Consider the following 17,327-nt stretch of genomic DNA (forward strand, 5'->3'; position numbering starts at 1 on the left):
TAATAATGCGACGCGCGTAACCATTTTGGGAACTGTGGTCCCCTGGTGTGTGTGTGTGTGTGTGTGTGTGTGTGTGTGTGTGTGTGTGTGTGTTGCGGGGAGAGAGTTGCCTCGTCTCTTAGCCTTGTATACGTATGTATCTAGTCTTTACTCCTATAGAGGTATGCACACACACACACACACACACACACACACACACACATGCAAGAGTAAGGGTGGGAGAGGAGTCTCTATGGTGAAGGATGGGAGATGTATGAGTGAGGGCGGGGTGCGGAGTGGGGAGGAAGGGGGGGAATTGAGGTGGCGAGGGCAAGGGGGCAGGAAGTCACCGGGTCAGCTGGGGACGAGTTGTGTGTGTGTGTGTGTGTGTGTGTGTGTGTGTGTGTGTGTGTGTGTGTGGACGATGCGGGCGGTGGCCAAGCCAGACCTGAAAACGGTTTTAAAAGGTATATGACAAGGGGAGTGGGTGGGGGTGGTGTCGGGAGGGAGTGGTGTGTTGGAGAGAGGGGAAGGTGAGGGAGGATACGCGAGGGGTTGGGCAGAGGGGAAGGTAAAGGGAAGGAGTGGCAGGGGGCGCCCCTACATCCCAACCCTCTCTTATTGCCTCTTAAAGTCGGGTCATGATTCCCCATCTGGCGCAAGTGAATGTCTCGTTGGGGAGAGGAACGTGGTGTGTGTGTGTGTGTGTGTGTGGGTGTCTGTATTTACGTGCGAGTTGAGTGCATGTTCTGTGAGGGCGTAGGTGGCATGAGAGAGAGGGGTGTCTCACCCCTTTACCACAGTTATACCGGTGCGTTATTATGTCGAGGGGCGTCAGTACCTATCAGAGTCGGTGGCGGCAGTGGCCCGCATATAGCACATAGCAATAACAGCTGACGAGTCGTGGAATGACTTATTTCGAGTGGTGAACCATGTGATTGGCTGGCCCGCTAGAGTGTAAAATACCGGCCAATTAGCGTCTGTGAACGGTACTGGAACCCTGGCTGTTCACAGGATTAGATTTCTGAATTCCTATGGGTTCGATACAGAGCCTTTCCTTTGGGTTCGATACCGGGCCTTTGCTGTGGGTTTGATACAGAGCCTTTCGTATGGGTTCGATACGGAGCCTTTTCTATGGGTTCGATACGGAGCCTTTCCTTTGGGTTCGATACAGAACCTTTCCTATGGGTTCGATACAGAACCTATCTATGGGTTCGATACAGAGCCTTTCCTATGGGTTCGATACAGAGCCTTTCCTATGGGTTCGATACAGAACCTTTTTTTTATAATACTTGTCAAAATCTGCTCGTGTTTCGTCTTCCTTTCCCTCCGTCCGTTCGTCCATGCTCAGCAGCAGCTCAGTTGTGGTGTGATGACTGAAACACACGCATCTCTTCAGAACTTTCAATGATTTCTCTTTCTCGAGCAGTCGAAAATGAAGGTCTCGAGCGGTGTCGATGGCGTTATCGCCGTAAATCTTCTTCGTCCATCAGCCAGGCGTGTGGAGGTTTGGTGCGAGTGACGAGACGGTGTCACTACTGCGACGTTAGTCTGGTCTCAGGGGAGTGTAAACGCTCGGAAAATTGGTCGTCAGACTTGCTCAGCGTTGAGCTTTGGGGACAAACCCCGTCTCCGACGCAAGGGGGCGGCGGTGGCTCTTCTGCTGTTGTGCTCGCTCGCCCAAGCAAGGCAAAAAGGAAGGTCGTGTGGTACAATTACCGGTGCTTCTCAAGCTTTTGATTTGGCGTAGCTTTGACTTATACGTTCCCTGTGTATTGTGTTCTTGTGCGTCTCTCTCTCTCTCTCTCTCTCTCTCTCTCTCTCTCTCTCTCTCTCTCTCTCTCTCTCTCTCTCTCTCGTGATGGGTAGCATATTGTTGTTATGGGTTTTTCGCAAGACGACTGTTGCTCTGGTATTGAAAGTGAATTAGTAATACAGGTAGTTTTAGGTCATTAATACGCGAGCCCCGTGATTTTTGTATATTGAAATTTCATTTCGTATAACGTGATGAGACAAGAGGCATGATTACCGCATTCGGTGGCCATAAGAAAAGAAAAGCAAAGTATGATAGACATTTGGGTTACGATCGGTGAATTGGCTTTCTAAAGACTTGGGAGTATAACGGAGGTATGTTGATTGGCGGGGAAAGTTTGGTAGCGCACACACTCATGCCCTTCAGCTGAGCCTCACCTTGTGAGTTTGGTGTGTGTGGGCCATACAGAGGCTGGCTAGTCATCCCCTCCAAGTGGGCAAATAGCCTCGGGATATTTAGTCAGGCTTGGCCAGTGGGGGTATCTGAGTTGACGGTGTGAAGAGTGTCGCCGGGTGTGGGCGGGCTCCGTTGCCCACCTTGCCGGAGAGCAGTCGAGATGAGTGTTAATAATTAGCTGCTCCGCTGACGGGCGGCGCGCCCTTCCTCCCTCACCGCTTTCCGCTCGGAGGAACTACTCCTCCTCTCCTCCCTCCCATGTGTCACACCTGGCTGCTGCTGCTCCTCCTCCTCCTCCTCCTAAGCCGCCCACGACACGGTGCGGTTACAACCCACCCGCCCATCCACCCTCACCCTCTTGTACCTATACCGTGTCTTGTTCCGTCACATTCCCCTCTCGTTCGTCACCCTCTCACCTCCATCATTCTTTTAAGGAGATGGTTTTTTTTTTTTTCGCATAATTATTGTCTCTTTGTTTACGTCTCGTCTCCTCCACCAACGTAGCGCTGCGTCCGTAAACCATTCGCTTCCCCTCAGTGCCTCGTTGAGTAACGCCTTCGTTATGTGGCAGTCCTTGCGACACGGCCCAGTGGCATTGCCGTGAACAGAACCCGTGAACTCGATCGCCGAAGGCCGCTCGCTCGCTTCCCCCCCTCTCCCTCCCATCCCACCGTCACCCAAGCCTTTGTACACCCACCCACCCACCCGTATCCCCTCTTCTGCGCCACCGCCCGCGGGGTACGTACGGGCAGGAGTGCTGGCTAGACTCTCGCCAACCTCCTCTCTCTCTCTCTCTCTCTCTCTCTCTCTCTCTCTCTCTCTCTCTCTCTCTCTCTCTCGTGGCAACAACAGCAAAAAAAAAACAATACAAAACATGACGCATTTCTCTCCCCCGCTACGCTTTTGTTTCGGCGTGGTTGCTGCTGTGGCGCGTCGTGCAGTAACACCACCGCCTCACCACACTGTACCATCGATAGGACTCTTGTTTTCTTTCTTCTTTTTCTATGTATATCTTTAGCCCACGGAACTACTCAGTGCTGCTGTGCCCTCGTCGTTACTGCTACGTGTTTCGTGGGTCGGTGTTACGTTGCCCCTGGTAGTTGTGTGTGTGTGTGTGTGTGTGTGTGTGTGTGTGTGTGTGTGATTTGTACTGCAGGGGAGGTGGTTTTACACGCGTGTGTGTGTGACCGCCGGTGGAGTGTGTTGTGTCTTTAGCTCACAACACAAGGCTTCCTAAGTGGTGCCCTGGTGTCTTATTCACCTGCAAGGAGGGTTCTTTGCCGGAACCTTAGACCAAGAGACTCGTCATAACTGTGTGACCACGGGAATGTGTGGTGGTGTGTCCTGACGTCACCCCACGCAACACACCTGGAGGTATTTGCCGTGTCGTAAGGTTACGTTACTGGCGGAATTCGTTATCCGCATGGAGGCACACTCGAGTGTTTTGTAAGGGTGACGTGATATGGTGTGCAGTGTGTGTGTGTGTGATAGTTAAAGGGTCGTTAGTGTCTTGTGTGTGTGGTGGTGATGGTGTTATGTTTAGCGTTGCATTGTCTCAAACAAGTCATATTTCGGCCTCTTTTTTTTTTGGGGGGGGGTGTCAAGGAACATTGATTGTTTTTGAAAGAAAAAGAAAAAAATACGATGTTTCCTATTCACTTCTTTCCTTCCTCTTCTTTCGTAAGCATAATGATGGAGAGGAGGAAGTAAACCATAAACCCCACCCCCCCCTACCAGGCATCCATGCACACACACCCCCCTCACCGTCACGCCCTCGCGAAGCCCAGTTGTCGGTCGCCTCATTTACTCACACGGAGGACAGATGAGGGGGAGGGAGATGGAATGGAAGTGGGAGGAGGAGGGAGGCTAGAATGTATATCCTCCCCTCTCCCCTGTGTTGCTCTGGACGGGTGGCTGGCTGGCTGTGGTTTGGGTTGTGTGTGGTGGTGTTCGGACATCAACCCAAAGGTGGTGGTGTGTGGCCCCCCGACGGACGCGTCAGTCCGGTAGTGTTGTGGTCGCGAGGGACTGACAAGGCCGGCCCTGGGCTACTTCACTGATGGGAGAGCCAACCGTGTGTGTGTGTGTGTGTGTGTGTGTGTGTGTGTGTGTGTGTGTGTGTGGTGTTGCATAGTCAAGGATAGACCATAAGGGTCAGTATATGGGAGGAACAGATAACACTTAGGGGTTGGTGTGTGATGTTATTATCTGCTCGTTGGACAGTAAATATTACCCTTTGTTCCCAGTCTGTATTGATGGAGACAGGATGGTAAATCAAATGGCTCCTCCCCCACCCTCCACGATAGATGTAGGCAGGATGGTACAGCAGAAGGCTCCTCCACCCACCCACCACGATAGATGGAGACAGGATGGTACAGCAGAAGGCTCCTCCACCCACCCACCACGATAGATGGAGACAGGATGGTACAGCAGAAGGCTCCTCCACCCATCCACCACGATAGATGGAGACAGGATGGTACAGCAGAAGGCTCCTCCACCCACCCACCACGATAGATGGAGACAGGATGGTACAGCAGAAGGCTCCTCCACCCACCCACCGCGATAGATGGAGACAAGATGGTACAGCAGAAGGCTCTACCCCCTTTTGCTACTCTGGCACACGACCTGACAGGAAAGAAACTCGCCAGGGACATCACATGACCCACGCCGAGAATGTACAGCTGGAGATCGAGTTTACTGATGTGTGGAAATAGTATTAGAAATGGCTGAGTGAAAAACGCACGGAGGTATCTCAAGCGTCTCGTCTTTAGAAAGAAAATGATGATGTTGAAATGCTCGCATGATGCCTTCCTTCAACATGTTTACAGACTGCTTATGATGATGAATTATTCGATTATTTGTGAGACGGGGGTTGGGGGTATGGGGGGTCGGTTTATGGCGTGGAGGGGGGGGGGCCACCAAGGCATGAGTGGTGTTTGGGAGGGGAAGGGGGGGGGGGGGGGTGTTGTACGGTGGCCAACATACCATGTCAACCACTTAGGTGCCAGCCAGCCACAGAGACGACCATAAACACACGATCTGGTAGACGCCACTACCCTCCTCCCCTACCTAGGCTGTGGTGGGTGGCATTACCCGGTGTGCCAAGCCGGTGAGTCAGTGAGTCACGTAGGGCCTGTGGTGTGTGAGTGCCAGTGATTCATGTTGGGCCTGTGTTGTGTGTGTGTGTGTGACTGCTAGTGAGTCAGTGAGTCCTGTAGGGCCTTTGGTGTGTGTGTGTGTGACGGTGAGTAAGTCAGTGTAGGGGTCTGTGGCTTGTGTGTTACGGTGAGTCAGTGAGTCATCATGTAGGGCCTTTGGTGTGTATGTGACGGTGAGTAAGGCGTGTAGGGGTCTGTGGCTTGTGTGTTATGGTGAGTCAGTGAGTCATGTATGGCCCTTGGTGTGTATGTGACGGTGAGTCAGTCAATGTTGGGGTCTGTGGCTTGTGTGTGACGGTGAGTCAGAGTCATCATGTAGGGCCTGTGGTGTGTGAATGCCGTTCGAGTCAGTGAGTCATGTAAGGCCTGTGTGGGGTTGAGTGCCGGTGAGTCAGGAGAGAGAGAGAGAGAGAGAGAGAGAGAGAGAGAGAGAGAGAGAGAGAGAGAGAGAGAGAGAGAGCGCCAGCAGGTGTGGGTGTTGAGTGTAGGTGCGGTGGGCCGCAGAGACACCTGCCGCCTCCAGCGTGACGCAGGAGTGGCGGCTGCGGTTATGCTGCGGTGCGCCGCGTGCACCGCTACCGTGCGCTGTGGTGCATGATCCCCGGCCAATCCACGCCCACCTCCTCCTCCTCCACCTCCTCCTCGTCAGACGTCTACCTCCTCCCCTCAGTGTTCCACTGTTTCCACCCCAGTGGTCGCCCAGGCTGTTTGAGGCCCGCAGTTACCAACTGAATATTGTTGCAGTGAGCAACACTGTCCAGTCCCAGTGTTTTTATTGGGGAAAAATAGAATAATAATGATAAGAAAAGGGTAAACCACATTTTCTTCTACGTTGACAGGGAAACTGTGTGTGTGTGTGTGTGTGTGTGTGTGTGTGACGTTTTCTTTGAGCATTACCCAGATGGTTTATACCTTATTGGATATTCGAGTTATTTACTGGGACAGAGTTTATGAGGCCAGCCTGCGTCTGCACCACCGGGCCTGCTTAACTAATTCCCCCCCTCCTCACACTTCTTACACAATCATGTGACAGAGCAGAAGATAGAGAGGGAAAATTTCGTGCGAACAATTAACCAGCTCAGTTGTCTGCCACAACAAAAGCAGATTACGAGGAGCGCGCTCAATAATTTTAAGTGCAGTCATTAGCCTACAATTATCTATCTGGCAGTCCTTCATTTAGCCACAATATCTGATAACACAAAACGGAAAATGTTTAAAGCAGTGTTTGGGTGGAGGGGCTGGTGTGTGTGAGTGGGGAAGTGAAGGTGAACGTTTTCTATGACTTAGTGCTGCCATCTGACGTCAGTTTTCTGAACGACGTGTGTCAACAGTCGATCGCACATGGCGGGGGCGCGAGTGAGCGATTTTAGTGTTTTTTTTTCTTCCATTATTTTATGCTTGTTTCGTGGAACTTCATGCACGTGTCTGGGGGTATATCGTGTGCTGGTGGGGAGAGGTGGTATTTTATTGGTCGTGAGGCGGTCAGCGGTGGGTTTAAGAGGGTTCCGTGTGCAATATAATGAGCCGAAAAAGATAATTGATGCCACTAGTGTTATTTATTGACTTGCGAGCTCCCCACCCCAGAGTGCCCGCCCGCCCACTGTGGATGACCTGAGTAACTGGGAGAGACCTGCGTGTCCACGGTATGTGTTGACTGTTCTTATTGAAACACGGATCTCAGAACGAGTCTTTTAAAGACAGGAGACCATTTAAGGTCTTAGACCTGTGGATGTGTTGGCCTCTGACCTGTGATCAACATAGCCCCTTAAATGGGATGATGAATATGAGGGATCATGTCCAAGACCAGGAGTTTCATTACCCAAGGGCCATACCATGGTGCCTACAGGGGTTAAAAAGTAAGGAGGTACCAGGGATGAGTAGAAGTATAGGGTTAAAGTAAGGAGGTACCAGGGATGAGTAGAAGTATAGGGTTAAAGTAAGGAGGTACCAGGGATGAGTGTAAGTATGAAGGGGTAAAGTAAGGAGGTACCAGGGATGAGTGTAAGTATGAGGGGTTAAAGTAAGGAGGTACCAGGGATGAGTGTAAGTATAAGGGGTTAAAGTAAGGTATTAGGGATAGGTGTAAGTGTTGAGTAGTATTTGGTATTGAGGCATTCTTGATGTGCTTGGATACGTGAGGTCTCGCCCCATCCCGCTCCTATTATGTCTCCATCCTATTATGTTCTCCGTCAGGATACGTGGTGTACTCCTCTGCCATCCACATATCTGGTCTCTAGTTTCACCCTTTTTCCGCTGTCATCCACATTTCTTGTGTCTCTCATCCACATATGTGGTCTCTGTCATCCACATATCTTGTTTCTGTCATCCACATATCTTGTCTGTCATCCACATATCTTGTCTGTCATTCACATTTCTTGTCTCTGTCATCCTCATATCTTGTCTGTCATCCACATTTCTTGTCTCTGTCATTCACATAACTTGTCTGTCATCCACATATCTTGTCTGTCATCCACATTTCTAGTCTCTGTCATCCACATATCTTGTCTGTCATCCACATATCTTCTCTGTCATCCACATAATTTGTCTCTGTCCTCCACATATCGGTCTCTTAGCCCCACCTTTTCCAGGAAATTGATTGTTTCCCAAACATTAGTCTTGTTGCACACAGCGTAGTGATAATAAAGAAGGGGAGTTCTTTCTCGAGTGAGGCTTTGGCGTGGCGTCTTTGAAAGAGATGTGGCGGACGCAGCTGTAGCCGGTACGGCGTTGTGGTGAGATGCCACAAAATCATGGTGGTATTTGATGATTGGGACAGCGTACCATACGCATTAAGGAGACACACAGAAAGGCCTTGAAATGAATTAGGAACACGTCGACGCTTGGCTCTGTTATGTGTCGTATTTATTAACCCATCCCCTCTAAACTGCCCTCCCTCCTTACACACACACACACACACACACACCTCTTACGTTGGTTTCGGGGACTCGTTTCTACCCTCGCAGCTCGGTATGAGTTCTAGCTCCCCGGGTAACGGCCTGGCTCACTTGGCTATTTCTTAATTAAGACATAATAATCCGGTGTGTGTGTGTGTGTGTGTGTGTGTGTGTGTGTGTGTGTGTGTGTGTGTGCGTGTGTGTGTGTGTGTGTGTGTGTACTGCAGAGGAACACGGCCAAGTTTCATATAAGAATTCTTGGGAGTTTTTTTTTCCACAAGAACCCGTTCAATTCGTCATTACAGGATCAAACAGACATGGGACCCTGGTATTCAACGCCGTGTGTCTGCAATTCACTGGATTTAATTTGCAGTCCGTCACTCGGGCGAGGTATTACCGTGGTATGTCGCATATGGACCGGACCTTCTCGGTATTGGCGACGCGTTGTGTGTGACGCATAGGTGTATTTCCTCCGCCTCGTAAATAAGCATTAATTTTGAGGCTTTGTATTTCGTTTTTTTTTTTTTTTTCCCTATAGTTTACTGGATCGACGCCGTGGCTCGCCGTTGCCACATAAGGGCGTTTGAAGGGAGGGGTCTCTCTCTCTCTCTCTCTCTCTCTCTCTCTCTCTCTCTCTCTCTCTCTCTCTCTCTCTCTCTCTCTCTCTCTCTCTCCAGCTTGGTCTGGTGAGGTTTTTATGAGTTTGGTGCTTTGAGTTAGGGGGTTTACCGTGATTGGTTTAGTGGTTTCCAGTTGGGGGAGGGGGGGGTTTATGTTGTCGTGACTGGTTTAATGTTGTGAGTAATGCTATCATGACGGTTTTTTTTTTAGTTCTTTTGAGTTGTGTTATCTGGTTTAGTCCTTTGAGTAATGTTACCACGATTGGTTTGATTTCATCTGTTGTACAGAGTCTCGATATGCAAGTAGCGCCCTTATAGACATTTATAATATTCTTACACGATACACGAACTGGAAAGCCATGATCTCCCTGACGAATATTGTAACCCACTGGGACATGAGAATGGGCACGACCCTTGGGTACGATCGTACGACGTTCGAGCACGACGCTACGACCCTTTGGTATGGTGTCCTTGTCCTCTTGACTTTTGACCTTATTGTTCATGTCGAAGGCCTGACCAGCTAATCCAGAAGTCGGATTGCCGCCGTGCTCAAGGGTCGTACCGCCGTGCTCAAGGAGTCGCACCATCGTGGTCAAGGGTCGCACCGTCGTGCTCAAGGGGTCGTACCGTCGTGCTCAAAGGGTCGTACAGCCGTGCTCAAGGGGTCGTATGGTCGTGCTCACGGGGCGTACCGTCGTGTTCAAGGGGTCGTATGGTCGTGCTCAAAGGGTCGTACCGTCGTGCTCAAGGGGTCGCACCGTCGTGCTCAAGGGGTCGCACCTTCGTGTTCAAGGGGTCGTACCGTCGTGCTCAAGGGGTCGTACCGTCGTGCTCAAGGGTTCGTACCGTCGTGCGCAAGGGTTCGTACCGTCGTGCTCAAGGGTCGCACCGTCGTGCTCAAGGGTTCGTACCATCGTGCTCAATGGGTCGTACCGTCGTGCTCAAGGGGTCGTACCGTCGTGCTCAAAGGGTCGTAACGTCGTGCACAAGGGGTCGTACCGTCGTGCTCAAGGATCCCCACGTAACGCCATACAATTAGCCTCACAAATGTTCAGGGTCGCAACTGTCTGTTTCTTGTTCCCGCATTCAGCGAGGTACCGTTTTCTTCCTATTGTTGCCGTTGACAGATGGCAACAAGATACCGTTTTCTTTAGTTGTTCCATTTGGCAGTGAGATAACGTTTTGCCTTTTAAGGGGAAAGGTGGCAACAAGATGGCGTTTTCTCGTAACGTATATGACAAACATAGTGTGATTTCATATTTTTTCCCCCGCCACCAGATCTCCATATTTGCTGTATATATAATTACCTGAAGACATTTCTCTGGGCTCCTGAAGCCCCGGGGCTGAGCCACATCCAGTAGCAGGGATATGTAGACTCCTTTGGAGTGAGGAGTTCTATCCTACGGCCGCTGTACTCCCACTGATATAGCCTAGCCAGTGAGTGGTGAATTTGCACACACTGTGCACCAGCCTCTTGCAGCCGGAGTCCGGTAGAGTGTGTGTGCGTGTGTGTGTGTATCTCCAGCTCTATGGGCTTGACTCTGGCATGCCTCCACTTTCTCCAGCCCCTTACCTACCCCTCTCCTCTTCTTCCTCCTCCTCTTCATGTCTTCATAACTTTTCCCTCAAGGCCATCAGGTCGTCATATCCAGCATGGATTACGTCCTATCCTTCCTTCCTCCTCCTCCTCCTCCTCCTCCCTTACTCCCGTGCACTCACTATCTTCCCCCCCCTCCCCTTCCCCTTGTCGCATCTCTCGCCAGACCATCCACTTCCCCCGGAGTGTAATACGTCCCCCGTCCATTTTCTTTGATCCTCGCGTTGTTTACGTGTGACGAACTCATATGCTTTCTCTCTCTCTCTCTCTCTCTCTCTCTCTCTCTCTCTCTCTCTCTCTCTCTCTCTCTCTCTGATGTCTCCCTCCCTCCCTTCATCCAACCCGACGTATCTTCGTTAAGTCTTACCCCTGTTTGCTCTTCATAGCTTTTCTTTTTTCCCATTATAATACTTTCTTCAGTTGAGTTTTTATGTAATGTCTGTGCACCGCAGACACAGAACTGGGAACTGTGTCGACCTCTTTATGACCCGTTACCCCGAGCCAAAAGCATTCCTGGGAACAAAAGCCTTTAATTCTAATCTCTTTGTTCCGTCTTTAATCTCTTCGTCCAAAGCTGTGCTGGCCGCTCCTCTGTATAATAGACTTGCGAGGCAACGCGTCACGGTAAGGCATAGCACTTCCTTGAAACACCTCTGGGGACGCCTTTTTCTTGAAAGGGGCACCGGCAGCTTGGAGGCTGCGCTACGTCCAGTAGCAGGGATAGACGGCAGGAGGCCTGGTGGTGCGTGGGGTGAGGGCTTGTCTTGTGGTAGGGGATAGGCTGTTGGGTGTAGCTGATCGGTCGCCAGCTGACCCTCCCCAGCTGGTGATGGTTGTAGCCTGTGCCCTAACTCATTCACTATCCCTAACTCGTACACTGTCCCCCTCCCTAACTCACTCGCTCATCGTCTCCCTAACTCGTCCGCTCCTTCGTCTCCCTAACTCGTCCCTCTCTCCCAGCCTCGACCAATCCTCCCCTGGCTCTATCCACACCACCCCCAGCCTCTTATCTAACCCCAGTATACCACTTATCCTCTAAACCCCCCCCCCCCCTCTTTTGTTATCTTCTCCACCCGTCCGTCATTCGTCCGGCCCCATGTCGTTCACTTCACCTCACGGGGGGGGGGTGTCAGTCAGTCACCCCCCCCCCCCCACCAAGGCTCCAGCAGAAGTGCCTCTTCATCTATTGTCGTGTGTAAAGTGCACCCCCCTCCCCTGCCCCCCCCTCCCCCATCCTCTTTATCGGTTCATTTACGAGTGTGTGATGATGTTAGGGTGGCGGCGGGGGGGGGGGGGGGGGGGATGGCTGGGGGGCAATAACGTCTCTCTCTCTCTCTCTCTCTCTCTCTCTCTCTCTCTCTCTCTCTCTCTCTCTCTGTGGCTCATAAAACGTAAAATGGGCCGTGAAACAATAGGGGGGAAATACCAGTGATGGGACCCCGACATCCCTCCTCCGCCCTTTTTTTTTTTTTTTTCTTTTTATCCTTTCGATGGAGGTTAGACAGGCCTTCAGGGGCGGCCGTGTGTGTGTGTGTGTGTGTGTTGGTGTGTGTGTGAAAAACTAAATCGTTTGAGCACGACGGCACGGTCCTTTTTGAGAACGACGGTACGACCCTTGGGGTCAGGTCAGAGACCACTGCCAGCGTACCTTAGGGGGACAGTGTGTGTGTGTGTGTGTGAGTGTGTGTGTGTGTGCGCTCGCGCTCGCGCGGGCCAGCTACGGAACACCTCCCGCCCCCCCACCCACGCACTTTATCAGTTCATACATTGGTAACACGTCGCAGGAACGCGAGAGGGAAGGGTGCGTGGTGAGAGTGTGTTGGTCGGGCCGGGGTAGAGTGCGTCAGGGTGCGTTGGTAGGCCGGAGGACATGTGTGTGTCGGAGGTGTGGAACTTTGTTCAGGTCCTTGAGATATATGGCTCCCTTCACTGTAGGTTTGGTTGTTGTTGTGCCTTATCTTGCTTGTGGAAGTCATATATATATATATATATATATATATATATATATATATATATATATATATATATATAAATTTCCTGAGTCCACGGGGAAATTAATAAGTTCCCAAGTGCAGTTTCGTGTAGTAATCACATCATCAGGATATATATATATATATATATATATATATATATATATATATATATATATATATATATATATAAAGTGCATATACATCACATTTTCCTTCTGTGTTGGTTGGTTATGTTTGTGCGTTGTCGCCTATTTGTTCTGTGCGGGTGAGGGAGGGAGTTTTACACTCTGGTGTGGCGGCCTCATCTTCTTGAGTTTTCTCTTGTGCCACACAACCTCATCAGTTTATGTACTATGTAGTCTGCTTTAACCATGTGTGTCCTCAGTGATTGCTGTCTGTGTGCTGCGGGGAGAGAGAGAGAGAGAGAGAGAGAGAGAGAGAGAGAGAGAGAGAGAGAGAGAGAGAGAGAGAGTTGGGCGCGCACTTGTTACCTCGTATGCTTAACCTTGTATGTGTGTCATGTCTTGACTCGTGTGTGTAGTATGTGCACACACATACATACACACATTCTCTCTCTCTCTCTCTCTCTCTCTCTCTCTCTCTCTCTCTCTCTCTCTCTCTCTCAGCCTATACCAGTACCCAGCTGTGTGTGTGTGTGTGTGTGTGTGTGTGTGTGTGAGTGTGTGTGTATAAAGTATTGTGTTACTAAGTATCGTGGTACCTTCTCTCCCCCCCACAGGGACCTCCAGCGCCGCCTGCTGGACCCGGGCAGCTCAAGTTCACCATCGCCGAGACCTGCGACCGGATCAAGGAGGAATTCAACTTCCTCCAGTCCCAGTACCACACGTGAGTACCACCCCAGTCCCAGTACCACACGTGAGTACCACCCCAGTCCCAGTACCACACGTGAGTACCACCCCAGTCCCAGTCCCAGTACCACACGTGAGTACAACCCCAGTCCCAGTACCACACGTGAGTACCACCCCAGTCCCAATCCCAGTACCACACGTGAGTACAACCCCAGTCCCAGATGTGACTACCACCCCAGTCCCCGTCCCAGTACCACCCCAGTCCCCGTCCCAGTACCACCCCAGTCCCAGTCCCACACGTCAGCAGTCCCTCCCTCCTACATATTCTCCACCTTGGAAAGTCGGCCTCTCGCTGCCCCTCCAAGCCCCTCACTCCTCTCCCGTCAGCCACCTACCCTCCCACCTCTTCATTTTCCTCTGCTCCTGCTGCATTGCCCCTTTAGTTTCCTTCTCTTTCCCCAGGGGTACCGTGTCTCTTGTCCCTGTCGCCCCCCCCACCCCCTCCCTTGTGAGCTCTTCCTTCGCTATTTCATTTTTCCCAGCCGAGTGTAGCTCTCTCTCTCTCTCTCTCTCTCTCTCTCTCTCTCTCTCTCTCTCTCTCTCTCTCTCATTATCTCCTTGTCCGCCTTCACATATCTCTGGCTTCTCCCTCACTCTCTCACCCGGTCTCTCTCTCTCTCTCTCTCTCTCTCTCTCTCTCTCTCTCTCTCTCTCTCACCCATTATCTCCTTGTCCACCTTCACATATCTCTGGCTTCTCTCTCTCTCTCTCTCTCTCTCTCTCTCTCTCTCTCTCTCTCTCTCTCTCTCTCTCTCTCTCTCTCTCACCCCCATTATTTCCTTGTCCATGTCTCTGGCTTCTCCCTCACTCTCTCACCCGGTCTCTCTCTCTCTCTCTCTCTCTCTCTCTCTCTCTCTCTCTCACACACCCATTATCTCCTTGTCCACCTTCACATATCTCTGGCTTCTCCCTCACTCTCTCACCCGGTCTGTCTCACTCACACACTCTCTCTCTCTTTCCCTCAGTTAACTGCACTTTTTTTACCCTTTGTCCCTTATTCCTTTCTTCCCCCTTCTTCCTCGTCTAGATCTTTACCCAGTCTCTTTGGTCCCTCGTCCCCTTTGTGTGTTTGCCATATTACCTCGCTCAACTGGAGTGCCGCCTCTCTCTCTCTCTCTCTCTCGTTTTCACACATTTTTTCCCCTTTTCCGTCGGCGGTGTGCACCAGAGAGGGGGCCTCGCTCTCTTCCCCTTGTGGTGTTGAGCCGCATGCTTTCCTTTTGTGCGTAGATAAATGGATGAATAATAAATGAATACAGAACGCTTTGCTGAAACTAGGCCAAAAATAAAATATGTAGTTGAGACGTTACAGAACTGGGGAGCGGGATGGCAGACACACCAGGGTGTTTACAGGGTAAATACTACGCTTTATACATTATGGATTAAGAGATGATTAATTGAAGATTAATTGATGAATATAGTATTATACGGTAGTTAACGTGGGCCGAGTGGGGGAGAAATGAGCTTGTTGACTTGCTCATCTGGGCACTTGTTTACATGGGTGGTTTATGACGTTCACAGTGGTAGGTATGTAATAAGGACAGGTCTGACCATCTTGTCTGTGAGAACTCTGGTACAAGGCGACTGTGGCGACGAGCGGCCGTGGTCCGTGTGTGTGTGTGTGTGTGTGTGTGTGTGTGTGTGTGTGTGTGTGTGTGTGTGTGTGTGTGTGTCTGTGTGTGTGTGCTCTCCTCCTCCTCCAGGCATCCTGAACACACTCCATCCAAGCCCTCATCTTTAAAGGCTTTTGTGAGTGCTGTGAGGTGATATTTTTTTGAGGCAGCACGGGCAACTGAATGCCCTAATTAAGCCCACCTCATTATATATATATATATATATATATATATATATATATATATATATATATATATATATATATATATATATATGAGTCTACGGGAAAATGAAACACGATAAGTTCCCAAGTGCACTTTCGTGTAATAATCTCATCATCAAGGGAGATACAAGAAATATAACTTGTCATATATATATATATATATATATATATATATATATATATATATATATATATATAAAGTTGTTTGCTAAGCTGAAAATGTAAAGAGGTCTCTCTGAGAATCCGGACTCTCTCATAATAACTAAACGGCCAATGTTCCTATCCTCCCCGCCCTCTCCCCGGCACTTCACCCTCTCTTTAGCACCCCTCGTATCTCTCCCATTTTGCCCTCGTCCTCCCCGCAGGCCTGGGCGGCTACCCTACACCAGGCGATGAGGCTCATTATGGCTGGGAGTAATGTGGGGTGGAGGAAAAAAAAAAGGGGGCGAGTTTATGGAGGGGAGGCTGGGGAGAGGGGTGCTGGGGGAGGGGAGGTCTGTCCCGGCCGGGAAGATTGGCTTGGGTAAAGGGGAAAGAGGGGTGAGGAGGAGGAGGAGGAGGAGGAGGAGAAGGAAGCCTGGGGAGGAGAGGAAAGGGTTAGGGAGGATAGCAAAGCGAGGGGAGAATTGTAGAAGCGAAGGTGGATTGTTAAGCCTGGGGAGGATAAGTATAGCTTGGGGAGGATAAGTAAAGCTTAGGGAGGATAAGTAAAGCTTGGGGAGGATAAGTATAGCTTGGGGAGGATAAGTAAAGCTTAGGGAGGATAAGTAAAGCTTGGGGAGGATAAGTAAAGCTTGGGGAGGATAAGTAAAGCTTAGGGAGGATAAGTAAAGCTTGGGGAGGATAAGTATAGCTTGGGAAGGATATGTATAGCTTTGGGAGGATAAGTATAGCTTTGGGAGGATAAGTAAAGCTTGGGGAGGATAAGTATAGCTTTGGGAGGATAAGTAAAGCTTGGGGAGGATAAGTAAAGCTTGGGGAGGATAAGTATAGCTTGGGGAGGATAAGTAAAGCTTGGGGAGGATAAGTATAGCTTGGGGAGGATAAGTAAAGCTTGGGGAGGATAAGGATAGCTTGGGGAGGATAAGTATAGCCTGGGGAGGATAGGTATAGCTTGGGGAGGATAAGTAAAGCTTGGGGAGGATAAGTAAAGCTTAGGGAGGATAAGTAAAGCTTGGGGAGGATAAGGATAGCTTGGGGAGGATAAGTATAGCCTGGGGAGGATAAGTATAGCTTGGGGAGGATAAGTAAAGCTTGGGGAGGATAAGTATAGCTTGGGGAGGATAAGTAAAGCTTAGGGAGGATAAGTAAAGCTTGGGGAGGATAAGTAAAGCTTGGGGAGGATAAGTAAAGCTTGGGGAGGATAAGTAAAGCTTGGGGAGGATAAGTATAGCTTGGGAAGGATATGTATAGCTTTGGGAGGATAAGTATAGCTTTGGGAGGATAAGTAAAGCTTGGGGAGGATAAGTATAGCTTTGGGAGGATAAGTAAAGCTTGGGGAGGATAAGTAAAGCTTGGGGAGGATAAGTATAGCTTGGGGAGGATAAGTAAAGCTTGGGGAGGATAAGTATAGCTTGGGGAGGATAAGTAAAGCTTGGGGAGGATAAGGATAGCTTGGGGAGGATAAGTATAGCCTGGGGAGGATAAATATAGCTTGGGGAGGATAAGTATAGCTTGGGGAGGATAAGTAAAGCTTGGGGAGGATAAGTATAGCTTGGGGAGGATAAGTAAAGCTTGGGGAGGATAAGGATAGCTTGGGGAGGATAAGTATAGCCTGGGGAGGATAAATATAGCTTGGGGAGGATAAGTAAAGCTTGGGGAGGATAAGTAAAGCTTGGGGAGGATAGTAAAGCTTGGGGAGGATAAGTAAAGCCTGGGGCCTATAGTAATGCTTAGATAGGATAGTAAGTCTAGGTGGAGGATAATAAAGCCAGGGAGGGATAGTAAAGCTTGATGGAAGGGGTGGTGTTGGCAGGGGGTGGTGTTGGCAGGGGGTGGTGTTGGCAGGCACCATTGTGGTAGGGCCGGCGGGCTGGGGGAGGGGAGGTGGCGGTAGGAGAGAGAGAGAGAGAGAGAGAGAGAGAGAGAGAGAGAGAGAGAGAGAGAGAGTAGTGGTAATTGGAGGAGACGATGGAGAGTGAGAGAAAGGGAGAGAGAGAGAGAGAGAGAGAGAGAGAGAGAGAGAGAGAGA

At 50.2% G+C, this 17,327-nt stretch overlaps 1 protein-coding gene and 1 long non-coding RNA gene across 8 annotated transcripts in view; one reads left to right on the top strand and one right to left on the bottom strand.

The window, feature by feature from the left end:
• LOC139749596 (uncharacterized) overlaps window positions 1-17,327 on the bottom strand; it is a 186,208-nt gene that overhangs the window by 47,007 nt on the left and 121,874 nt on the right. The gene's annotated exons all lie outside the window — the stretch shown is intronic.
• LOC139749594 (protein groucho-like) overlaps window positions 1-17,327 on the top strand; it is a 100,214-nt gene that overhangs the window by 33,159 nt on the left and 49,728 nt on the right. For all 7 annotated transcript variants that reach the window (XM_071663685.1, XM_071663692.1, XM_071663687.1 and 4 more), the window contains one exon: window positions 13,170-13,276. In XM_071663685.1, coding sequence (XP_071519786.1) covers window positions 13,170-13,276 — 107 coding nt within the window. The remainder of the gene's footprint in view (window positions 1-13,169; window positions 13,277-17,327) is intronic.

Source organism: Panulirus ornatus, chromosome 7, assembly GCF_036320965.1.
Source record: "Panulirus ornatus isolate Po-2019 chromosome 7, ASM3632096v1, whole genome shotgun sequence".
Classification (NCBI taxonomy): Eukaryota; Metazoa; Arthropoda; class Malacostraca; order Decapoda; family Palinuridae; genus Panulirus; species Panulirus ornatus.